The 23,243-nt window shown below is 51.2% G+C and overlaps 4 protein-coding genes across 16 annotated transcripts; 2 read left to right on the plus strand and 2 right to left on the minus strand.

Annotated features, from left to right (window-relative positions):
* Positions 1–1,540: 1,540 nt before the first annotated feature.
* Positions 1,541–2,957, minus strand: CENPX (centromere protein X). Of its 2 annotated transcripts, none has more exons than XM_065694084.1 (5): positions 2,844–2,957; positions 2,718–2,769; positions 2,583–2,636; positions 2,335–2,423; positions 1,541–2,228 (listed from the first exon to the last, which is right to left on the minus strand). In XM_065694084.1, the coding sequence occupies exons 1-5, from the start codon at positions 2,940–2,942 to the stop codon at positions 2,214–2,216; spliced, it is 309 nt and encodes a 102-aa protein (XP_065550156.1). In that variant the 5' UTR covers positions 2,943–2,957; the 3' UTR covers positions 1,541–2,213. The 2 variants fall into 2 exon arrangements, with proteins under 2 accessions (XP_065550156.1, XP_065550155.1); XM_065694083.1 differs by having other exon boundaries at positions 2,335–2,426.
* Positions 2,913–16,926, plus strand: LRRC45 (leucine rich repeat containing 45). 9 transcript variants are annotated; one of them, XR_010615849.1, is made up of 18 exons: positions 2,916–3,160; positions 3,884–3,945; positions 4,732–4,802; positions 5,116–5,294; positions 6,027–6,155; positions 6,702–6,814; positions 7,370–7,428; positions 7,556–7,633; positions 8,303–8,438; positions 8,846–8,923; positions 9,092–9,203; positions 9,359–9,429; positions 10,266–10,358; positions 10,964–11,056; positions 11,974–12,147; positions 12,242–12,389; positions 12,801–13,053; positions 13,142–14,198. XR_010615849.1 is itself a non-coding variant. In XM_065694064.1 (18 exons), the coding sequence occupies exons 1-17, from the start codon at positions 2,941–2,943 to the stop codon at positions 12,995–12,997; spliced, it is 2,013 nt and encodes a 670-aa protein (XP_065550136.1). In that variant the 5' UTR covers positions 2,916–2,940; the 3' UTR covers positions 12,998–13,040; positions 16,868–16,926. The 9 variants fall into 9 exon arrangements, 8 of the variants coding, with proteins under 8 accessions (XP_065550137.1, XP_065550138.1, XP_065550136.1 ...); XM_065694064.1 differs by lacking the exon at positions 13,142–14,198 and adding an exon at positions 16,868–16,926 and having other exon boundaries at positions 12,801–13,040; XM_065694063.1 differs by having other exon boundaries at positions 12,801–13,040.
* Positions 14,518–19,891, plus strand: RAC3 (Rac family small GTPase 3). 4 transcript variants are annotated; one of them, XM_065694081.1, is made up of 6 exons: positions 14,518–14,672; positions 16,868–16,939; positions 17,218–17,335; positions 17,943–18,005; positions 18,499–18,662; positions 18,777–19,891. In XM_065694081.1, the coding sequence occupies exons 1-6, from the start codon at positions 14,638–14,640 to the stop codon at positions 18,835–18,837; spliced, it is 513 nt and encodes a 170-aa protein (XP_065550153.1). In that variant the 5' UTR covers positions 14,518–14,637; the 3' UTR covers positions 18,838–19,891. The 4 variants fall into 4 exon arrangements, with proteins under 4 accessions (XP_065550153.1, XP_065550151.1, XP_065550152.1 ...); XM_065694079.1 differs by having other exon boundaries at positions 14,519–14,672; positions 18,499–18,658; XM_065694078.1 differs by lacking the exon at positions 14,518–14,672 and adding an exon at positions 14,972–16,239 and having other exon boundaries at positions 18,499–18,658.
* On the minus strand, positions 19,882–23,225 carry DCXR (dicarbonyl and L-xylulose reductase). The gene is made up of 8 exons (XM_065694082.1): positions 23,116–23,225; positions 22,960–23,057; positions 22,666–22,820; positions 21,459–21,501; positions 21,058–21,157; positions 20,830–20,894; positions 20,619–20,736; positions 19,882–20,177 (listed from the first exon to the last, which is right to left on the minus strand). Exons 1-8 carry the CDS (start codon positions 23,171–23,173, stop codon positions 20,074–20,076), a joined length of 741 nt encoding a protein of 246 aa, XP_065550154.1. The 5' UTR covers positions 23,174–23,225; the 3' UTR covers positions 19,882–20,073.
* Positions 23,226–23,243: the final 18 nt, after the last annotated feature.

Below are 23,243 nucleotides of genomic sequence, written 5' to 3' on the forward strand. Positions count from 1 at the left end.
TAGATTGGGGTTAAAATAAAGAGAAGTCTAGTTGGTAGGAAGTTGTATTGTGCTTTCTGACGAACTAGTCTTATTTTTGAAGAGCAAAGACAACATCAGGTAGTACATAAGGTAGCTGCTGATTTGATGTTGCTATTCTGATCCCACCAGTTTTGACAAAGAAGGAGCACCATAACTATCACCTGTAATATCACCTGTAAGTACCTGATGTGGGAGGACAGAGGAAAAGTTTAGGGACACAAGCAACAATATCATTACTGGGTCAGTTTCATAGGTGAAGTACAGGGGTCAGGATTAGGAGACTTCGTATCGCTAACCACGTGCAGTACCTCAGTCAGTTCTGCCCGTGCTTGTCCCTGTGTAACTCAGCCATGTATCAAATGGAACTTAATCTATTTCTCTTTCAGGAGGATGAAAAATTGGTACCTTCAACAGCTAGACCAGAAGTCTTATTTTCCTCTTTTCCTAGAGTTAGTTTTAGCTGCTGCTATTAAAATACTGCTTTACTATTAACATCAGCAATCCTCTTCAGTCAAGAATGCTGTACATGGACTAGGTATGTCAGAGAAGCAAATTTGAGCTTATTTAGGGCAGCAGCTTTTAGAGACCTTCATGTTAGGAGGAGTCAGAACGGGGGGAAAGATTTGAGATCTGGAAGAGGCAAGAAGGTAGGCGTTAATTCTACACGGGGGACAAGATGCCCAGATATTTAAAACTGCAGGCTTTTCACCAAGGTAGCTGCTATAAGGATTCCTGTCCTGCCACAGAACAATACATGCAGATACCTGATGTGCTGGATTTGCTTCAGTATCACTTCACAGTAGCTGAACTAATCTCTGGCATTTTGGGGCATTCAGAGGTAGTAGTACTTGCATTTTTTGCTATTGCTTTTTTCTTTTTACCGTATGGTTGTGGGGCTGAAGGCTGAACTAGGTCAGTTCCTTCATTGGTTTCATTGTACAGCTGCACAAACAGTTGTCTTGGCAAAGAAGCTGCAGCGCTGAGGGATGGGGCATTGCTGAAGCTGATACTGCCATCAGAAAGAACATGTAAGTGTATTAAATCGTGGGTTTAGTTGAAGTCTCCCAGTGTCTGATGTCCTGAGCAATAACCTTGATAGCTCTTGGCTGAAAGAGTCCAGTGACCTACAGAGCCTCTCCTGGCTCCAGCTGTCAGTGCATGAATTCAGTGCTGGCTGTTGCTAATCGCAGAGCAAGCTGCCAGCACTGTGCACCCTTCAGGCACGCTGGTGTCAGCTGCCTTTCCTGCAGCCGGCTACAGATTTCCCAACAAAGGCAGTTCAGTTCCATGGGTCCTGCCTCCATGTGTAAGGTTTCTTATTTCCCAGCTCCCCCCTGCTGCCCGTGGGGCCAGGCTGGCCCGTGATGTGGGATTCTCACACATGCTGTTTGTTATTCTGTCCTTTTTCCTTCAGTCCTACAAAGATTCGGAGAAGAGGGTGGGTGAGGGGGAAACTTTGCAAGTCTTTGAAGCAACTTGACTTTCGATGATTAATTGCAGCAAAGAAGCCTACACAAGGGAGGGGGACTCAGTTTTAATTTATTGATGTTTCTTTGTGAGAACAAATTTATAGCAGAGAGGAAGCAGCTTGAGGAGAATATCAAATGGTTAAAAGGTTCCGAGCATTCTTTGATGTCACAGCCCTACAGAAATACTGGAAAGTAGTGAGGGACAGACACTGTTTATTTATAAAATAAAGATCAGTTACCTGCTTTTGGCAAGAGCCTGTGCCTGAGCTCCTGTTAATGACCTATTCATTAGACAGGCTTGGAGCTGGACCTAAAGTTTCTGCCACAGCTGCCCACTGAGGCAATAAGAGCCTGAAGTTTGGTTGACATTTCCAGCCATTAAGTCTTTCCATGCATCTCTCTGAAGCAGCACCTGTTTCTCACATTAGCTGAGAAAACAACAGCATCTTCTTGTGCTGTGTAGAGCAGGTTCCTGCTAAAGGAGCAAGATGGAAGCCAGTGCCTCAGCCGACCAAACCAACCGTGTGGCAGCCTTCTTTCAAACCCAGCATCTGATGGCACAATTGCCTAGGGCTTTGTTGGTAAAGGAGAGAGGAAACAGAAGCGAAATGGCAGGGAAAGAATAAGTTGAGACTGTTCTTCCTAGAGCTGGATTCCAGGGATGCGCCAGACATGCAGTCAGACCAAGATCTTCTGCTGGCAGGACAGATGCTTCAGGGACCTCTAGAAATCCAGAAGCTGTAAGGAGAGAGCAGCAAACCTGTCTGCAGCGCTGCTGGGTCCCCGAAACACCGCCCATAGCAGAGCGCTGAGCTGCAGCCTGCGTCCTTCTGCCGGTACGTACCAGCTGCGGCAGCACCTTCTCCACGTGTTCCACATCCACCTTCTCCAGGTCCTCGGCCTGCGCCTGCCGCGCAGCTCGCGCCGCCGCTTCTGCTGGCGGAAGGGAGAAAGGAGAGCGCCGAGGGCTCGGGGGGTGTGGGGCTGGGATAGCTCCGCCGGAGCTCGGGGGAAGGGGGTTCCGCCACGCGAACTGGGCACGGGTCTCCATCGCGGTTCAGGCTGACCGCGGGCCCGGTACCGGCAGCTCACCTCGGACAAAGACGTTCAGCATCTCCACCATCAGCAGCTGCGCGTCGCCGTTAACTGCAACGACAAAGCGGAAGGTGGGGGCCCACCCACCACCGCCCGCCGCCGCCCCGGTACAGCCCGCAGCCACCCCGGTACCTCGCGTCCTCCCATCCCGGAAGTGGAGGCGGAGCAGCCGGTCTACGGTCTCCTGCACAGAGAGGAGAGAGCGTGAGCGGGGATGGGGGTGAGCCCCCCGGTACCGACAGCCCGCGCCCGCCGCACCTTCCGGAACCCGCCGGCATCCGCCTCCCGCTCCATGGCCCCGCCGGCCCCGCCCCCGGAAGCGCCTCTCGCCTGCGGGCGGGGCTGCGCCGCGGCCATGGACGAGTTCCGCCGGGCCTACGCGGGGCTGTGCGCGGCCCCGCAGGAGCCGGTGCTGCGGCGGCTGCGGGCGCGCGGCGCGGCGCCGGGCCGAGCCCGCCTGGACTTGGCGGCCCAGAGCCTGTCGCTGGAGACGTGCGGCGCCCTGGGCCGGCTGCTGCCCGGCGCCGCGCCCTTCACCGAGGTGGCGCTCGGCGACTGCGGCCTCAGCGAGGAAGGTGGGGGGGGCCCGCGGGGGGGTTCTCCGGGCCGGGGCCGGGCGCTGCCGGGCCTCGCGTCCCTTCCCGCCGGGCGAGGCGGGGCGGCGCCGGGGGTGCCCGTCCCTGCGGCCCGCGGAGTCCTTGTGGCGGCGGCTGCACCGCGGCGGGTCCGGAGCTGGCAGCGGGGCGCGGGGGAGGGAGCGGCTCGCGCTGCTACCGGACGGGCTCGGCTGGCCGGGCGCCGCAGTTCGGGCTGGTCCCAGCCCCTCGGCTGCGCGTCTGCTGCTGTTGGTCGTGAGCAGGCGGCGGCTGGCGGTCCCGGGGCGTTCAGCTGCCGTGGCTGGATCTGGTCGCTGGGTCGTTAAAGCTGGTGAGCGTTGGATGGGGTCCTGCGGGAGGTGGAACGCGGCTCTGCTGGGTCCCTGCTGGGAGCAGCAGGGATTCGGTGAGGCAGCGGGAGTCTTGTCTGAACGGCCCATCTGGACATGGGCTGCATTCAGGGCTGCGCTGGGGGCTGCTTAGCGGGACCCGCAGCTCTTCACTTGGTCACTTCTTGTTTTGATAATACATAAAAAGCCTGCCCCGAACGCTCAGACCCGCACTTCTCTGCAGCAGTGGCCGTTCACCAGTCTGGTGTTGAGTCAGAGCTCTCTCCTGAGCCGGCTGTTAGGAAGGATGGTTCCCCTTCGGCTTAGGCGGAGGGTTATGCCTCTGAAATAAATGTTGTCTTTTTCTACTCAGGTGTAACACTTCTGTTGCATGGTCTTTGCTCCAACACCACAGTCAAACTGTTGGATTTGAAGGTGAGTCTGTTCAAATAAAATTAAGATCAAAAGGTGGGGAAGGAAACGGGAGTTTAAGCTTAAATCAGAATTAGAAGTAGTCCTGGTGCAGGGTTGTTCTACAGGATATGTGTTTCCATAAAGTCCTTGTTCTCAAGTGACTCAGTCCTTGCCTCCTTAACACAATGCCACAACTCTCCCAAGTTACTTTGTAGCTCATCTTTGTCTAATTTTATTCAGTTCTGATAGGAAGTTACCGCTGTGTATCTTTTGTGGATTGCTGCTTGGTCAGATGAGGCATATGTGTGCTTTTCTTTGGGCTGCTCTATTAACCAGTGAGTTTCCAGTTGACTTGTGCTTCTGCAGTTTATCCAACTTGCCCGTGTCTTTCAGCTGGCCTGGGCTTGGAACTCCAGATATGATTATCACTCTCCTGTGAGACTGACTTTCTGTTTGTAGTCCTTTGGCACAGCTATTCCTCTGAATCCACAGTCCTGAACTACGTTGTACCTCTCTTCTCCCTTGTGCTGGTGCCAGTCGAGCCCTTTTGAATGGAGTACGTTAAAATGTTCTGCTTATCTCGAATCAGCGCTTCCCGCCCCACTGGTCCTGTGTGATCCCAGCAGTGCGTGTGTCCCCCGCTCCCCCCAGGGTCTTTCGTCTTCTGGAAAGCTGACTGATGTGTGAGACAAATGTTACTCAGACCGTCTTTGGCAGACTGACATCCCCATTACAGTGGGTGTGCCTGGTGCTGTTTATGGGGTAGCTGGGTCATAGCCTGCTGATCACCTGGGGCTTCTGTTTCAGGGAAATAACCTGCGAGCCATGGGAGCTGAGGCTTTGGGAAAACTTCTTAGGCAGAACAGATCCATCAGGAGGTAAAAACCTGTGTCTACCTCTCTTTTAGTGCTGCTAGATGGCACACAGCATAAGAAAAGGGATGGGAGTGCATTTGGTTGAGGTAGGAGGAATGTCAAGTGCAGTTTCTTATGAGGGATGGGACAGGTGAAGGAGTGAGAACTGGAGGAACCCTTTTGGAGGATGCAGGATCCTAGCAGCATCCTGCTTTCTGAAACTTGAGTCTGTGAGCAGAGATGGGTGTTTGAATGGGTACCGTGATTCTGGTATAATTTAAGCTCTTGCAACTCTCCTTTTATCTCATGAACTCCAATCCTGCCTGATTTTCCCTAGCTTAATTTTGGAGTGGAACAACCTTGGCATGTGGGAGGAAGGCTTCTCATCTTTCTGCCAGGGACTGGGAGCAAACAGCTTTCTCCAGCGGCTGGATCTGCGCAGTAACCAGATCAACCATCAAGGTGCTGGAGAACTGGCCATGGCACTGAAACAAAACGCCAGCCTTCAGGAGCTGGGTAAGAGCGATGGTTCTGTGTTTGCCTTTGTATATGCAAACACACACACATATATCTGCAGGTTTGTTGCAGCCTGCCCTGATCTCTGCCAGCTGGTGTAGCGTCATTCCTAATCTGCATCAGTCTGCAGTGCTTCGCAGACTTTGTGCAGGGAGTAGAGCTCATGGTGCCTGGCCTTTGGAGAGTGGGAGCTGTAATTGGAATCTCTGGAAGCAAATCTGGAGATAAAGAATTGTGTGCTTGGGGCAGAATAGTCCTTAGTGAAGGGGGGAGTGGGTGCCTTCCCATTTGTGGATGCTGTTGGCATGGCTCATGCCAGACTCTGAGACTTACTTCACACTTGCTTTGCCCTAAGTAAGGAATTTTGCCAGAATTTCCTTCGGGAACATGTGGCTATTAGTGCCAGTTCTTCCTCATCCACAGATTCTGGTTGTGAAAGGAAGGCTCATGAGATGAAAATATGAGAGGCACATTTTTATCCCTTTTGAATTGTAATGGCTTCTTGCACTTCACTGCACTGAAGGCTCATTCTTGCCTTTCCTGCTTTGGCTGTCATTTTCCCCTCCCTCTCGTTCGTCTTGAGAAGGGAGACAGTATTCACCTGTGTTTGTGCTGGGGCCATCTGGGATCATTGGCCATGCTTGTAGATGTGTAAGGAGCATGGTTTCTCTTGAGGCCAGTGTTTTTAAGCAGATTTGTGGCTACTGGGCTGAAAATTTACTTTCTGCATAGATTTGCGTTGGAATAATATTGGGCTTCTGGGTGGCCGAGCTTTGCTGAACTGCCTGCACAGCAATAAGACCCTGAAGAGGTTGGAACTGGCTGGGAACAACGTTCCTAGTGATATCCTAAAAGCTGTGGGTAAGTATTACTTGTTGCACTGGAAAAAACTGAGTAAGTCCTTTCCCATTTCAGCACTTGAGGGATATAGGGCAGTTGCTGCTCCAGAAGAGAGCTATCCTGACTCCCCTCCCTTTCTCAACAGCACTTACACAGTGCCCTACATCGCTTCCTCGTGTCCTCTGGGGAGGGCTGGCCAAGTTGGAGGTGTCACTTACTAGCAAGAAGAAAAAAAAAAAGAGTTAGGGTTGAATTGATGATTATTGTTGTTTGTGAACGTGGGAGAACTTGAGACTCTCTTCGCCTCTGAGTAGCCCAGTTTTGATGTAGCCAGCACAGCACATCCTTTGTCATCACTGGAGTTGAATGGCTTCCTGTGGCTGGGCTGTTAATTACCCCGTATGCGCTGCTGTCTTTGATGGCCCCAACCTGTGGGCCAGCATGAGAAGTGCTACTATCCTGGTGCTTCTGATAGCCAGGGGGGTCACCTGAGTGCTGTCTCTACCAGCAGTGCTTGCTATGCTGTTGCTTTGGAAACATGTGCATGATCTGCTCTCTCTGCATCAGAGCAAGCCATGAATCACAACCAAGACCGTCAGACTATCCTGAGTGAGACGCAGAACCGAGCATCCATACTCAGCAAGGAGGTTTTGAGCCTGAAGGATGAGAAGACCAAGCAGGTCAGCAGTCTTACATGTTGGCAGTTCCAATGGGGCAGCTAGAATCCTATGCTTTCCCTTAGTGTCCTTATGAAACGCTCAGTGACAGGATTATTGTGCACCTGAAGTTGCATGTGCATCTTCATGGGCAAGCACACAGCATGGTTTAGCAAATTGGGTCCTTTTTCTGAGCTAGGATACCCAGGGATCAGATCCAGGGCAGTATGGGTGTGGACACATGCCCTATGCCCTTCTGAACATATTCATTCTGGAGGAGTTTTGGTGTTCTTTTCACTCATATTTATGCTTTTGGTGATTCTTTTGCAACTGGTTTGATGTTTTCCAAGTGGCAAAACCCTAGAAATGAGAGTCTTCCTTCTGACACCTAATGATGCAGAGTCCCTACACTTGGTGACCTCAGTCTGAAGTGTTAATGAACCCATCAAACCTCCAGTTTGCTTGCTTTCAGTAGAGTGACTTGACCAGTCTTCAGCTGTCACTAGGATGAGAAAGATGAGAAATGGAAATGAAACTAATGCAGTTCCATTTCCTTGCTGATGTTTGCCTTGTTCACAGTTCTTGGATTTGATGAACACTATAGATAAGCAGAGAGAAGAAATAGCCAGGAGTGACAGGTGAGTTGTATTTTTGAATGCTTTCTGCTCTTTGATACCAGAATCGGGCCCTCTCCATTTCCTGGCAGAAATCACCAACCTTTTTTCTTTTCCTTTTCTTTGTCTTCCCCCCACCCCCCACATGCAGGATGTCTGCAGCACGAGTCAGCCAGCTGCAGGAAGCATTGAATGAGCAGCACTCTATTATGAATTCACTGAAAGCCAAGTATGGAGGAGGAGAACTTTTGCCTTCCCACTGTTCTGTGCTGTCTGGGCCGTCCTGGGCAGAGCTGCTAAGAAGGGGGATAATCTTTCAGAGTGGCTGGCTTACAGTGTCACTTAGTTCTGCAGGAGTATCCAGAAATTACCCAGTCCGTTGTGTTTGCCATGCTAGATATTTAGCCTGCTTTTAAGTAAAATTACAGTGCATTTGTGTAAGAGCAAGTGAATTACAGAGGGTGAAAAGAAGAAAAGGATTGTGTGGTTGGGATGGGGGCATGTTGCTTGCACAGTTTACAGCGTGGCATGAGCCTGTACCTGCTTCCCTGGCATTTGGTAGTGTTCTCTGAGAACCGCTGAAGATAGGGAGGAACCTGACCAGCAAGATTGTGTGCTCAGGAACAATGAGGTGGAGCTGCCTGAAAGCAATGTTAGATTGTGTAGAGCTGTATCCACATGACAGTGGTTAGACTTCAAACTGATAAGCCTGGCTTGTTCAGTTCCTCTTAGATAAAGATAATTTCAGTTTGCTATGTGTCAGTGTGGACGTGTCCCTTGTACAGATTTAGCTAGCTAGATTTCATCTGCTGCCAAAGATGTGTTAACATCTTGTACCATGTGGTTCACTGGAAGTGTCTCTCTTGGAAGGGACTCTGGAAAGTGTTTCTCTGTGTAGACTGCAGATGACTGAAGCTGCCCTGGCTCTGTCTGAGCAGAAGGTGCACAACTTGGGAGAGCTACTGAATGCCGTGAGGCAGGAACAAACCAGCATGGCTGAGTGCCACTTGAAGGAGCTCCAGCAGCAAAAACAGGTGAGCTGGATAAGTCCTAGTTTCGTAGTTAGGTTTGAGAGCAGGGTTCCAGGTCACATGTGGTTTGTGTATATTTGGGGGAGCCTGGATGGGGTAGGCGACGTGATGTTTTAACACTAGTGGGTTAACGACAGCTGCCGTGACAAAAATTGTCAGGTAAGTTAGAGGTGAGTGCTGAGTGTGGAGAGGATCCTTAGTGTTCAGGGGGTAGGTTGGATTTGGCAGGTGTAGATCAGTGCAAGAACTATGGTGAGAACAGGTTCATAAAGGACAGAGCCTTGGGTGGCATGGTTTAGTGGGAGGTGTCCCTGCCCATGGCAGGGGGGGAGGAACTAGATGATCTTAAGGTCCTTTTCCAGCCCTAACTGTTCTACGATTCTATTCTATAATTAGGATTCTGTTTGCAGGAAGGTGCTGATCGTGAAGCGAAGCTTTTCCGTGACTTGTCTGCGGCCGGAGAGAAAAATCTGCTTCTAAGAAACCAGGTAGGAGAGGAAGTACAAGGCTGAGGAGCAGGATTTGGACATTGTTCAGTTCTGCTGTGTGTATATGCTTCTACTTGGATCCTTGTTTGTGTCCCTGCTGATTGTTCTGTACAGCCAAATTTCTCTAACAGGAGAAGAAAATCTTTTGTGGTGGTAATTTCCTTGTAGGTGGATGAGTTGGAAAAGAAGAACAAAATTCAGCAGGATCAGCTATTCCAGGTGAAACAAGACTTGACCAACACAACAGCAGAGCTGAAGCTGCGGGCCATGCAGGCTGAGGGTAGGTGGAGGAGCAGAAAGAGCTCGTAGACACCTATGGGTTGGGATTACTGCCCATGAGTTAATGGGTAAGGCAACCAAGGAGGAAGGGTGGAAGAGTTTGTGATAGAGTATAAATAATGCCAGAATTGTGATATGCCTGCCTTTGATCTGCAGAACGCCTGGAGACAGAGAAGAGAAGATTTAAACAAAGCCTTGAAGACTTGGAATCCCTTCGGGTGAAAGAGGTAAGGACGGGGTTTCTGCAGCATCCTGAGGTTAGTCTCACTTTGCTCCTGACATACAGGCACCGCTGGAGGTCATTGTTTGCTGTCAGCTGCTCTTAAACAAGTTTAAAAATTAGTGGCCTCAGACTTCCTTGGGAATAACAGGCCATTTCTGCAAGCCAAGCCTGGGTGAAGAGATCACAGCACATTCTACCAGCGAGTAAGATTTTGTAGCTTGCAAGAGTATGGGCCAGAGTGGTATGTGATTCTACTGGGACCTTGGAGACTGGTTCCTGTGTCAGTCTTGCACAGAGGTAGTTATGAATAAGCAGTCTCATCATGCTCACTGAAATAAAGATGCCTTGAAGTGGGGTCAGCTTACTAGATCCTTCTCAGTTACGTGTCAGGGGGATTCTGTCTGAGTGGACAGGACAAGAGGCTGTGACAGGTTCTCTTTGGAGTGTTACTGAGGTGTGAAATGTCTCAAAAATAAAATTACACCAATAGATTGAAGATTTTGAAGCCTTGTAAGAAAAGACACAGGACAGGAAGATTTTAGCTATGTTACAAGTAGAAAATGAAGATTTGGCCTTTTGTACCTCTTGAAGATGAGAGCTCAGACTCCATCTTTCATCTTGGCCTGGAAGGGATCTCTGTCTAATATTCCCAGTTTCCAGAGGGCAGATTCTGTCTATATTGCAGTGTCCTAGTGGAGCTCTGATGGGGATAAATTTTAATTCGGTGGTAGGTGGGTCAATGAGAGGATGCTCTTTCTCGTGCCGAGTAGCCATGCTGCTGTGCCTGGAGATGGGAGTGGTTTTCTGGCACTTACTTAAATGGTTTCTTCTGCTTTACAGGTGAATCATTTGACACAGCACATGGAGGCCAGTGAACATTCCATGCAGGAGAGGATCCAGAAGCTGGAGGCCATCAGGATAGCTCTGGAGGAGGTGAGAATGGATATTCCAGGTGCAATGGAATGCTTAGATAGTGGTGGCAGGAGAAGGCTGCCAGGGGAGCTCTGTGGAGTCTTCTGTTGCTAACCTATGTAAAAATTGTCATGTGCTTTAGGGAGGAGCAGAAAGTGGCAGTTTACCAGCTAAAATTTTACTTCAATATTTTTACTGCTTTGGACTAAGGAAGGAGAAGGTTCCAAGGGGAAACCTTTAGATTCTGACAGAACAAAAATAAAGATTCTGTTGAAGGTGATTAGTTTCTTACCAGGATTTGACTTCTCAGGATTTCCATCCAGTTCCAAGTAGGTTAGCATATTTCTCCTTACCTATTCCTCCAGCTAGATGCAGTGCTGCCCTCTCTTATTCCGCTGTCTTCAGAAGGTTTCACCCATTATATAGCTTCATGTGACTGAAATTCTCATTGAATTTAGATGGCAGTCGTGGGATGTGAAATTGTATATGTAATCTGGATTTGTTTGTCCTGCCCCTGGGTGAGGGAGACAGCTGTGTCATGTGTAGCCTGCAATGGGAAGCTGCTCACGTTTTCTTGTGAGTGTTGCAGTGATGCAGCTTCTCTGTCTGTCATGTTTCTGTGCTAGGAGCTGAGCCAAACCAAAGCAGCTGCACTCACTGAGCGAGGCCAGGCAGAGGAGGAGTTAATAAAAGTCCGGAACTGGGCACGGTTGGAGGAGGTAAAGACAAGACCTGTCTGTGGGAGGGAGTGCATTTGGCTGCCTAGTCTGTGTTTTTGTCTTGGAGAACTGCTGAGTAACTCCCTGCCCTGGGTTTCACTGGCCTGCGAACAGTGTGATTTCTGAGGAAGGAGTAATGAAGAATCTGCTTTGAATTGTCTGCAGAATGTAACCACTGTCCCCACCTGCTCTGCGCTTTTCAGTAGTAGCAGAATTGATGTGGATATTGTCATAGCAGATTTCATTTGGCGTTTGAAGCTAACAGGCAGATGTTGATCCTTCTGTTTTACAGCAGCATTCTTGGGCTGCTCCTGTTTCTCTGGACTCAGAGAAATTTCTCAGGTGGCTACTGCTGCTGGATAGAAAAAGTCACTGTACAATTGAACTTTGTGAAAATGGCAATGAAGTCAACACCCCATGAAAGAGAACAAGGGATAAGGAAAATACACCAAAGCTATTAGAATGGTTACTTAGTGTAACATCATGAAAGGAAAGGCTTTACTGTGTTTACAAATAAAAGCTGGTATGTGTGTCTGTGGTGGGGCACAGAACTTGCTTAGCTGCCTACAGAGGTTTCAAGCCATTTAGGATATGGAGGAAATGATGCTAAAGCATTAGTTGTGAATGCTGGCACTGGTGTTGGTGCTTCTGCCAAGGACTTGGTTCTGTCTCTCTGGGGTGAGCTGGGCGTTGCAGCATTGCCATCAGAATGTTTTCCAGGGCAAGAGAAAGCAGCTTGGATTCACCTCTGAATGCAGGGGAGAAGTGCTGAGTCTGTTATGGCTCAGTCATGTTCTTGTTCTTCAGTGCCAGTTGACTCAACCAAGGGTTCACTATGTTGGGAACAAAAAGGGCAGAATCCCTTCGCAGGAATGGAATGGGACTGATGTATTTTCATTTTGATTTGTGTCTTACAGCAGCAACGACTAGAACACCTGGAAGAGAAGCTGCGGCTGATGACTGAGTCACGGGATGAAGCTCAGAACTGCTGCCTTAAGCAAAAACAGATGGTTGCTGAGGCCCAAGCCAAAGCCAGTCAGTTGAGCCTGCACGCTGATGGGCTCAGGAGGCGGCTAGAAGAGCTTCAGCAGGTAATTTGGACTGGAGTAGAGAGAGTCTCACCACAGGGGCACAGCATGTTGCTGAAGTTGTTCAGTAAGTAATGTGTTTGTCTTTCTGTGTCAGGACCTGAACAGTAAGGAAGAAGAGAAAGTGACAGAGGTGAATAAAGTGAAAGTGGAATTACAGGAGCAGATTGGACACTTGCAGGCTGAACGCACAGCACAGGATGGGCTGAGAGAGAAGATTGCAGCCCTGGAGAGGCAGCTGAAAGGTGATGAATCCTTTCATGCTTCTCAAGGGGTAATACTGAGTTACCCTACAGTGGGCCTAGAACTTAGCTACACTTACAGGTAGTGACAATGGTGCTTCCTGCCTGTGTGCACAACCAGGAATTTTACCCTCCATCCTGACGTATTTGCAGGGATTCTTGTCTTCATTTTATAGAGACCAAGACTCACATAACTACCCAAAGCCAGAAATCAAGCAAAATATTTGGATTTCCTGCGCAGTGAATTGTAACATCTTGTCTGTGCAAACCCTCTCGTAGTGTCCCATGCAGCTTCTCTCATTTGCCTGTTGATCATCCTGTTTCCATTGCCTTTGGCTGTGGATGCAACATGTTGTTCCTGTTATCTCTAGGGGCACCCTAATTTTCTTTACTAATACTGCTGCTCTTTTGCAGCACTATCAAATAGTCACCGTGAGGCAATGCTGGACAAAGAAGGTGAAATCTCTGTTCTGCTGGAGAAGCTGAGAATGAAAGAGGCTGACATCTCCAGGATGAGGGAAGAAGAGGCCCAAAGAGCAAGTTTCTTGCAGAATGCCATCATGGCATATGTGCAGGGCTCCCCCTTGGGAACCCACAGTTCTAGGAAATGAGAGCATTGCTTAAAAAAGCCAGATACCTGCTGTCAGGAAGAAGGTGAGCAACTCAGGTACAGCCTCTACTTTCTCAGTGAAACAGTTTTGGCAGAGTGGGGTGACACAGCAGCCTGCAAACCGAAAATTTCTCTTGCTCTTCAGAAATCTTGCTCCTGACCACATAAAGGAGAGGAGGAAATAACTGTCTGGGGCTGGAATGGAGGCTCATGGGTCTCAGTTGTTGATGTGGAGCCCTTCCTCTGCACTGCTGCACCATTTGAAGTAGTTTCTGTGTCTTTTTGTACAGCACCAGTCTGTTGGCACACTCTGGTTACCAGGGGTTGTGTTCTCTGGGCAGTGGTTCTTCTGAAGCATTTGTTTGGATGCCAGGGCTATTCCCAATGAAACCTGGTAAATAACAGGCAGCAAGCAGCATTTACAGTTCCCTGTAGGTGGAACCTTGCTCATGGGGTCCCAAAGCTGCTGGAAACACCAAATCTTGCCCACATGTGCAGGGGCTGGCAGGGCTTATGTTGATCCTTTTTCCCCGCCCCTCATGGCTCTGGTGGTAGTGGAGTGCAGTAGGTATTCACTGTACGTAACCTGCTGTGCACAGCGGGGCTACTGTGCAGTGGCTGGCCATATCCTTATTGGGCAGCTGGGCTTTGGCCTGTCTAAGCCTCTACACACCACCTGGCATGGAAGGGTGGGGGGGTCAGGGCCAGCATCTGTGCTTCCTTGCTGCGAGCTGCAGCCCTTGGCTGGAGTCCTCACAGCCAAAATACATCAGGGATTCCCTTCCACTATGGCAAATACCAAAACTGTGCTGCTGGCTTCCTGGGATCCTGGAACTGAGAGCTGTGCCTTGCCCTGCAGAGGAGCAATACTTCCAACTCACTGGGGCGTCGCTTTTCAGAGCACAACTGGGAGAGGGTGTTTCCTTTTCCTGTCAGCATGTCCTCATGTGGGGTGGAGAAAGGGGAGGCGTAGGGAGGACCTGAATCAGAGGAAGTGGAGACCTCTGTCAGAGCAGCGGTGTGCGAGCCTTCTCTTCCTTTCTCTAGTGAGTCTGTGGTGGGAGAAATGAGCTTGCTGTATGTGTTTTGAGAGGCCACGGGAGGGTGAAGCTCTGTGTGCTCTGGTTGGTTTGTGTTTATGATTTTTCATGCTGGGTTTTGCCCTTTTGTTTTTAATAAAGAGCTTTTGCATTTTGCTCTAACACGGGACAGGGGTGAGGACCCTTCTGCTGTGGTTCTGTGATGAGCCTGCTGGTCTTGCCCGGGGCTAAGAGGCTGTTGCCGGGGGATGAGCCACGTGGGGCTTCAGGGTCTGGTTCTGGCCCGGGGTAGGAGCAGAGAGGCTGGGAAGCAGCTCCCGGGGGGGCGGAGCCGGGGTCGCAGGCTGGGCCGGCGCCGGGGCAGCACGGCGCGCGCTCCGGGACGGCGCGGGCAGCCCGCGCCACGCGCGCGCGCCGCTGCGGCCGCCCCGCGCTTGGCTGCTCCGCCCCCGGCGCCGCGGGGCCAGCGGGAGACCCCGCCCCCGGCGCAGGGCTCGGGCGGGCTCGGGCGCACTCGGCTGAGCTCGGCTCGCTCGGCCCCGCCCCGCGCGCGCGGGCTGTCACTGCGGCGGAGTCGCGGCGGCGCCGCCATCGCGGGCAGATGCAGGCGATCAAGTGTGTGGTGGTGGGCGACGGGTGAGTGCGCGGCGGCCGCGCCTCGACCCCCCGCAGCCCCGCACAAAGCGGGCCCGGGCCTGGCGGCGCCGAGAGGGAGGGAGGGAGGGAGGGAGGGAGGACCCGGCGCGGCTCCGCCCCGCGGAGCGGGGAAGCCGGCTCCGCCAGCGGGAGGCGCGGCGGCGAGGCCCGGCCCGGTGCTCGGCGGCGAGGCCCGGCCCGGGGCCCGGCGGGGCTGCACCAGCCTGTCCGCGGCCCCCCGGCCCCGCCGTAGCCCCTCGCCTGGGGAGCAGCGCTGCAGGCTGCTGCTGCGGCCCTGCGCCGCCCTCGCCCACCGGCAGCCGCGGGTGTCGGAGCCGTGAGCCGAAGCCGAGCTGGAGGGAGACTGGGGCCTTGCTGCCGCGGCCGCCGCTGTGGTCCTTCCCCCGCGTCCCGCTCCCTGCTCAGTTCATAAACTTGGGCCTTCGTCCCCGAACGCTGCCCAGCGTCCCGGCTCGCGGTTTGCCTGAAGCACAGACACCTTCTTTCCATGGGGTTTAAATCTGTCTCCTCGTTGTTTTGTTTGGTGCCCTCGTTTTGCCTTTTTCATCGTGCAGACTTGATTCATCACAAAGTCCTCACTGAAAATCTTGACGTTTGGAGGTTTCTCTCTTACCTCCTTTTGTTGGTTGTGTTTTAAGGTGAAATACGACAGACACTATTTCTGATTTCACCGTGTGCCTCACATCATCCTTCTTGCTCTTTAGGCTTTTCTTATATGCCTTTTTTTGAGAATGCACCTGTATGCAAGATGCAGGCACACAAAAGATATATGCTGCTTTGTAACTTTACCTAGTTTGTCCTGTTTTTCCTCGTAATTCCTGTTTGCTTTTCTGATCACCACGCCAAGCACAGAGCTGAGATATGGAGAGCTAAATGGGAACTGGTCTTAGGCAGGGACTGGTCTTTGTACGTTCCCATGCATGTCACCCCCTCAAAGGCACATTTGAGCTGGTCATGTCGGGTTCTAGTCTGCAGGGCAAAAGGAGGGAGGCAGGAGAAAGAGCCACCGGGCAAAACAGCACAGCCTGAGAGCAGCAGCACAGCGTGATGGAAGTGGACTTCAGCTGAAGGCCTGCAATCCAGAGTTTTGCTTTAAGAGCATGTTGACAGGGCAGACACTAAATTGACTCGGATAGCAAAACACTTCCGTCGTGGGTATGTGTGGGGTTTGTGAATATGAGCCTTTCCTGACTGATGGGAGAGGGGTCAGGGTTCAGGAGGGAAGTCAGCGCAGTATTTCCTTATGCAACCTCCCTGTTCTCCAAGAGATAGGACCTGGTCCCAGGGAAGGACTGGGTGGATTGCTGTGGTGGTTCTCGCTGTGCTTTGTGTCATCCTGGTGTGGGACTGTGGGGTTCGCTGAGGTCTCACTTACTCCTGGACTCTTTCCTTGTGCCACTCCAGTTACAGAGCTGGGTAGAGGATACCCATCTCTGTTGGCTGTTCAGCTTCACTTGGCCACTGAAGAGACAGCATTCCCTGTCACTGGCACTATGATCTGTTTCTCTGGAAGGTTGTCTGCACTTCACAGCTTTCACAGTAATAAGTAGGTTGGTTATGCTCATGGGACTCCTCTGTTCCTGTAACTAAGCTTTTCCCTGATGCTACAGGGCTAAGGAAAGCTCATGTGCTTATCAATCTCACCAGCCTTCAGCAAAGCCCTGTGCTGGTATTTGCAATGATCTACACTGATCTCTTTCCAAACTGACAGTGATCAATTTTAAAGCCTGTTTTGTTTATGTATACTTATTTTTCCCCTTGTATTTATTGTCATGGAATTCCTGTATCTGAGGAGCTTGAATAATTGTGATGGTGGTTTTTTCACCTCACCGTTTACCCATTTTGATAGATTATTATGCATGTGTTGAGCTTAGCACAGAACCCTGACTTATTCCCTCTCTTCTGCTTCTCAGAGCAACTTTTGCTTGGTGTTCTGAAGCTGGTGGGAAAAAGAGGGGGAGAGCACAGGGCCCAGGCAAGGTGCGCAGTTCGAGTTCAGGCCTAGTCCATGACAGCTCCAGACTGTTAGAGCTTTGTTTTCTTACATGGTAACTTTGTTTTCTCAGTAGCTTTTTACATACTTAACCTCTTTTTGGATGGGGGAAGATGAGTTTTGCTGCCGCAGGGCTTCCTGCTTTGCCCTTCTTAATGCTTGTCACTCTTGCCCTCTGCAGAGCTGTAGGGAAGACCTGCTTGCTGATCAGTTACACCACAAATGCCTTTCCTGGGGAATACATCCCTACTGTGTGAGTAATGGCCTTGGACTCCAGTTCTTTTCTGCTCTGCATGCAGGGGTGTGTAGAAGTTGGTTTTGTAGGTGGGGGGAGGCTGTCCCAAATCAGATTGTGAACTTCTGACACGAGGAGGGTGCTGGTAGGACGGCTGTGTATGCGAGGAAGGCAGACAAGCCCCACTGCAGCTGTGCTGCAGTGTCCTCCCCTGATTCACTGCCCCCTTGGATTTTATGTAAGGAGATGTGTGAGTGACAACCAGACTGTCACTGATGAGGTCTCTTCCTCGGCAGGTTTGATAACTATTCTGCCAATGTCATGGTAGATGGAAAGCCAGTGAATCTGGGCCTCTGGGATACAGCAGGGCAAGAGGATTATGACCGACTGCGGCCTCTTTCCTATCCACAGACGGTGAGTGCTGAGCTCGGACTGGCTTTTAACTGCTTCCTCTTGGCGTCAGGGAGGTTCCCAAGAACAGCCAGGCTTCTTTCCTTTGAGGAAAGTCCATGTTCCTGCAGCTGCAGCCACCATTCTGGTTGTTTAAGGAGTATCACAGCTGAATTCCTCTTAAGAGATTGTTATATTCTAGTCCTTGCTTCGTGATGGTATTTGAAGTTATGCATGCCATAGGGAGGCTCATGTGAAAGGAATGGTGTGGGGCTGCTGTGCAGTCAAGCCATACTCCTATTCTCTCAGTGGCACAGCTCATTGTTGGGCTGCAGTAGTAGTGTTTCCCTGGCTCCCCTACCAGGGGTGAGGCCTGTAGCAGTGTTAAGGTATTTGTGGCCATGGGTGCTTAACATGCAAGGCCCAATATTGTAAAGTAAGATGAAATCACACATTCAAAAGTCCATTCTCTTCCTCTCTCTATTAATCACCCTTAATGGGGAAGAATTTCTTATAGCCACAATCCTTGCTTATGGGAGGAGGTTGTCATCTACTGGGCTTTCTGTCCATCCTCCCTCCATAATCTTTAGCTGTTTCTTTCTACATGGCTGACCATCTTGTTTCCACACAGGATGTTTTCTTGATCTGCTTCTCCCTTGTGAGTCCGGCCTCCTTTGAGAATGTCAGAGCCAAGGTAAAGTATTCCACTTCTGGGTGAAACAGGGGAAGGGAAGGATCAGTGGGGTCCCCTGCCCCTCCGCATGTACCAGCCCAAAATTTCTAGCAGTCGTGTTTTGATAAGGAAACGTCATAATCTGCAGGCTTTAAGAGAGGTCTCCTTCTTATTCATTACTTCTTTGGCTAATTTTTAGCCTTTTTGAATCTGCATCTTAAAGAAGATGCAGGATGTCCTGGAAGCTAAAATGTAGTTAGGGGAAGAACTCTGTGCAGAGTTGACTGGCAGTGCCTGTCATGGTGCCATGTCTCAGTGCCTTCATAAATACATCTACACCAGTCTCTTCCTGCAGAGCGTGCTCAGAACTGTAGGCAGAAGTATCTAAGTATCCTGTTCAGGTGTTGCCACTGTGTCAGATAGTAGTAAAAACCTCATTCCTAATCGTAAATGCATCCTCATTGTTGCAGCTACCACTACCGCTACTTTTCTTACCATGCCTCTCTTGTTTCAGTGGTACCCTGAGGTCCGACACCATTGCCCAAATACACCTATCATCCTGGTGGGCACCAAGCTGGACTTGAGGGATGATAAAGACACCATTGAAAGGTTACGTGACAAGAAACTGGCCCCCATCACCTACCCCCAAGGTTTGGCCATGGCTCGGGAGATTGGTGAGTCCTATGCGCTGGCAGATCTTTGTGCATTGAGCTTTTACTTGGAGTGTCTGAGGGACAGTACGTCCTGGTCAGACTGGAGTGGCTGAGCTGCAGCTCTCCTTCTTCCCCCTAGGGTCAGTAAAGTACCTGGAGTGCTCTGCCCTGACGCAGCGGGGCTTGAAGACAGTGTTTGATGAAGCCATCCGGGCTGTGCTCTGCCCACCGCCTGTGAAGAAGCCTGGCAAAAAGTGTACTGTGTTCTGAGGGCTGTGGCCGAGGTGCTGGCTCAGCATGTTGCTGTCCTCTGACAGATTGCATATTAGCTGGGTGTTTCTGGAGGGGGCTGGGATGTGTAGGGCCCTTCATCATGTATGAAGTCAAGTGTTTTTTAAATGTCTCTTTGATTTAACGTCAGTGTTGATGTGAAGGGGCAGCAGGGGCAGGAGACTAGCTGGGGCTGTACAGCCCCCCGGGGAGGAACAGTGGGGAAGGCAAAGTAGCTTCTTGGGGCAATAGGCTGTTTTGGCTCTCCTGAACCCCCAAGCTAAAAGGGCTGAGACATCCATCCTGTCCTGGAAACGCCTGGCTACAACCTGCAGGTGAAACAAGTGGTGAAGATCCTTGTGGGAGTGGGGAGGAAGCTGATATGATGGTGCTGTATAAGAGCAGCTGGGAGAGTGGTAGGGTCTCTCTTTGCCCAGCCTGCTGTGTCCAACAGGTAACAAATAGGTGCTCTAGCAGATAGGTGCCTGAGACTGTTAAAGAAATCACAACCAGCCTGGGAGGGAGTCAAAGTAAATGAGATATGAAGCTGAAGAACTAACCATTAGGTGCTTTATTGGGTACTAGCTAAACTCACTGAAACAGCTCTGTGCAATCGATGTATTTGCCTTTTTGTGTGTGCACACACTAGGAGAGCGTGGTGCTGCTCCCCCCATCAGTCTTTAGCAGGGCCTCCCCCCCTCTTAATCCAGTCTCTGCAGAGCAGGGCTGTGGTTGTTGCCTCTGTTTTGTTTTTTTTCTACTAAAGACAGCAAAGGAAGCAATGAGGAGTCTGCTAGCTTCTTCTTTCCCTTCCCATTGAAAGTGCAGGCCAGCTCTATGGAGTTGGATGGAATAGGGAGAGCTTCTCAAGGGTTGTTTTGGGGGAATAGGGTTGGAAGAAAGACAGGTCCAATTTCTAATCATCATGTAGAGTGACAAGATAAAACCTTATTTGGTGCAATAAACATTCTCCATGACGGTGTACGTGAGCTTTATTATATAGCCATCTTCTAAAGGTAGTTTTCTGCCACACTTCTCATAAAGCTTCCAGCCTGCTGCCCCTCTTCTCCAGCAAGACTGGGTCTGTGTCATTGTTTCCTATGCAGTTTACATCTATGAAGTACTAGTATGGAAACTAAGGCCAGGTGTGAAATGCAGGTGTCCTCTTAGGAGACAAGAAATCCCCCATCAACCATTAGTGAGCTGCCAGTTGTCATAGCGCTCTTGTCACTCAGCAGGAAGAGAATGCTGTTCACTACATCATCCACCTCTGGAATCAAACACAGAGAACATCCGATGCACCCCTCAAATTGTACTAGAGAAACAAACATCCCCAAAAGTATGCTTTGGCCTCTAGGCGTAATGGGAGCAGGCAAATATCTCCACCCCCAGCCTGTGCTTGACACAGCATACAGGGCAGTGTGGCTGAGAGCTGGATATCAAAAAGTCCTTGTTGTGATCAAGTGATAGTTCAAAGCAAGTGCTTATGCTCCCCTCCCAGGCATACTGTGCATTTCACTTCTTCTAACATAAGAGGGCTGTAGAGGAGAGGAGATGAGGTTGATTCTCATCCTGTCCTCATCAAATGCTTCAGGAATTCAACCACAGCCATTCAGCAGAGCTGCAACTTTTCCCACAAAAGCAGCAAGTTACTTATGGCTGTGATGTCAATTAGGGAGAAGGTTTGGATACAACAAATTATACCACTGACCTGCAAACTTTCCCAGTGGAATTCGATTGATCATGGCAGCAGATTTCTGAGGGTCGCTCCAATTAATTCTCCCCATGTCAGTCATAACCACTGTGGGGTTCACAGTGTTAACCCGAATCTGGGATCAAGCAAGAGCAACAGTCTAACCAGGCTGCTCTGAAGTGCTCAGGTTCAGCTTTCACGCTTTTCTTTGTCTCAGAAGGAATCCTACCTTGTGTGGTCCTAGTTCCATTGCCATTACCTTGCTCAGCATATCCAAAGCACTTTTTGTGGAACCTGCAAGAGAAGGGAAGAACACAAGGCATTTAAGCGCATAGCACTTGGTCTGGAACACACACAAGTATTTCGCCACCCAGAGCTGGCAGCCAGCAGCTTGGTGGCTGTGGGGCTCCAGCTCAGTCAGAAATATGAGGGGTGCTGCTAAACCACGCGTACGTACAGTACACAGCATGATCCCGCAGAGCACGCCGAGACGCCTGGCTCGAGACGTTCACAATAGCACCTGCCACCCCCTGTGCAATCATCTGCCGAGCCACAATCTAGAAGCAGGGGGAGAAGACAAAGGGAGATGCCAGAATTGTAACAGGAGAAATCATTATTTCATTGAGGAGGAATCTTGCTGGCTATTATGGTAGCCAAAAGAGCAGAAACATCTGGAGGAATTAAGTCCTCCCTGCCTTACACTTACAAGACAGAGTCTAAGCGAGAGCAAAGGGCAAATTGTTGGGTTAACTTTGGGTTAGTCCCTTTAGTCCCCACAGAGGGCACTTATCTCCACTATGTAGAACAGCTTAGTCACTGCTATTCATGGAAACACCTGCAGTGACAATTCTTTCTCACCTGGGAAACATGAAGCACAGCCTGAAGATTCACATCAAAAGACCTACAAATAAATCAAATTGAAAAGTTGTGGAGTGGTTGCAGGTCAGAGAGGAGTTGTTTTGGGAAGCAGCAGAGACCAAGCGCTGCTGCTGTCCTGGAAACGCGGGTGGTACTCTAGAATGGGCAGGAATGGCAGCTGAGCAGCCAGAAAGAAAGGGCATGCTCCCAGCAGCAAAGCGTTCACTGGATGCAGTGGGAGGTGCACTCGTCCAGCAGGACTCTGGTCTTGAGCAGCCTGATGTAGTTCCTCTATTGAAGTTTAAACTGTGAGCCCTGGTCCTCAGCCAGTGATTCTTCCTAGGTCAATCAAACCCTTCATATGGCATTAAACCAGCAGATCTGTAGGATGGGTCACATAGGCCTTCCTTGGTCAGGTTTTTATCTGCTAGTTCTGCAGAACAGTCAGTGGAATTCATACATTTTATAGTCCAGTCACAAATGAATCCTTGATTACAAACCTGCAAAAGCCATTCTTAACACAGGGACAAAGCACGACCCGTCTTCTCAGAAGGAAGCAGACTCACCACATCCTGTATCCTAAAGCTTAGCTCCCTGACTGGAACTATGGATCTTTTGAGAAACAGATATCATGTTACTGCAGCAAGCAAATTTAATTTCACACCATAACAGTTTTATACTCCGTTACCTGGCTCTGTCTTCTCTATATCTGAATTATCTTAACAACAACTGCCTTTTGATTTAGCAGAGGTTGGGTTGCAGCTAGACTGGAAACTGAGCTTGATTAACAGTGAAAGGTGCTCCTGTGTCCCGTGCAGGCTGGATGGTGTGCACACACCACCTACAAGATCAAAGTACAGGCTCTGGCTATTCAGTAGCTGGGCTAGGCAGTGCTTTACTTGGTTTCCTTTCAATGCTTACAGGGAGCAAGGTGGTTTTGAGAAGCGTGAAATACAGTAAAGAAAGACAGAAGCCGTAGCAACCAGACGGCTTCATCATGCAGGGGGAACGCGAGCATTTCTAAACGTGTGCGTGTCTGGTGCCGTTGCACAGCTGCTTCCTTTCTAGGAGACACCAGTTTCTGGACAGTGTTGCCACACTCTGGCGCTCGGGCTTGGCTGAGGCTCAGCCGGCAGCGTCCGCTCCGCGGGCCCCCCGCACAGCCCGGGGCAGCGGCCGCCGGGTGGCCGGGCCCCGCGGCACTCACCGCTCCAGGGCCTCCCGCGTCACGTCCAGGAAGGGCTGCAGCACCGCCACGGCCGCGTTGTTCACCAGCAGCTCGAAGGGCCCTGCCGCGCCCACCGCCGCCTCCGTGGCGTCCCAGTCGGCCAGGTCCAGGCACAGGGGCTCGATGCCCGGGCACTACGGCGAGGGCGGCCCCCGTGAGTCGGGCGGCCACAGGGGAGCGGGAGGCGCGGCGGGGCCCAGCCGCGTTACAGCGGGCGGGGCAGCCGCTCCTGGAGGGGCGCCGGGAGGCCCCGAGGCGGGGGGCGGCCGCTACCTCTTGCGCGAGGCTCTCCAGGTCCGCCGCCGTGCGGCTCAGCGCTGTCACGCGGGCCCCGGCTCTGCTCAGCGCCACGGCCACGGCGCGCCCGATCCCTGCGGGGAGACGGCGTCAGCCCGCGCTCCCGCCGGCCCCGGCCCCGGCCCCCGTCACCTTTTCCAGCTCCAGTCACCAGGGCCCGGCGCCCGCGGAAGCCGAGCGGCGGCTCCATGCTGCGGAGCGAGAGCGGACTGCGGCCGGGGCGGGCCCGCCAGCCCGAGGCGGCGCCGAGGCCGGGCGGG

The sequence above is a fragment of the Lathamus discolor genome, chromosome 13 (genome assembly GCF_037157495.1).
Source record: "Lathamus discolor isolate bLatDis1 chromosome 13, bLatDis1.hap1, whole genome shotgun sequence".
In the NCBI taxonomy this organism is placed as follows: Eukaryota; Metazoa; Chordata; class Aves; order Psittaciformes; family Psittacidae; genus Lathamus; species Lathamus discolor.

Coding starts and splice junctions, on each gene's coding strand:
- DCXR (XM_065694082.1), bottom strand. CDS start 23,173: ATGGAGCCGCCGCTCGGCTTCCGCGGGCGCCGGGCCCTGGTGACTGGA. Junction 20,895..21,057: donor GCGGGATCATGCTGTGTACT/GTACGTACGCGT, acceptor CTTCTCTTGCAG/GTTCCACAAAAAGTGCTTTG. Junction 20,178..20,618: donor TCCACTGGGAAAGTTTGCAG/GTCAGTGGTATA, acceptor GTTTGATTCCAG/AGGTGGATGATGTAGTGAAC.
- LRRC45 (XM_065694064.1), top strand. CDS start 2,941: ATGGACGAGTTCCGCCGGGCCTACGCGGGGCTGTGCGCGGCCCCGCAG. Junction 6,156..6,701: donor TGATATCCTAAAAGCTGTGG/GTAAGTATTACT, acceptor TCTCTGCATCAG/AGCAAGCCATGAATCACAAC. Junction 11,057..11,973: donor ACTGGGCACGGTTGGAGGAG/GTAAAGACAAGA, acceptor TGTGTCTTACAG/CAGCAACGACTAGAACACCT.
- CENPX (XM_065694083.1), bottom strand. CDS start 2,942: ATGGCCGCGGCGCAGCCCCGCCCGCAGGCGAGAGGCGCTTCCGGGGGC. Junction 2,637..2,717: donor CCGGGATGGGAGGACGCGAG/GTACCGGGGTGG, acceptor TTGTCGTTGCAG/TTAACGGCGACGCGCAGCTG. Junction 2,427..2,582: donor GCTGAACGTCTTTGTCCGAG/GTGAGCTGCCGG, acceptor CCCTTCCGCCAG/CAGAAGCGGCGGCGCGAGCT.
- RAC3 (XM_065694078.1), top strand. CDS start 15,851: ATGTGTGGGGTTTGTGAATATGAGCCTTTCCTGACTGATGGGAGAGGG. Junction 16,240..16,867: donor CACAGCTTTCACAGTAATAA/GTAGGTTGGTTA, acceptor TGCCCTCTGCAG/AGCTGTAGGGAAGACCTGCT. Junction 18,659..18,776: donor GGCCATGGCTCGGGAGATTG/GTGAGTCCTATG, acceptor TCTTCCCCCTAG/GGTCAGTAAAGTACCTGGAG.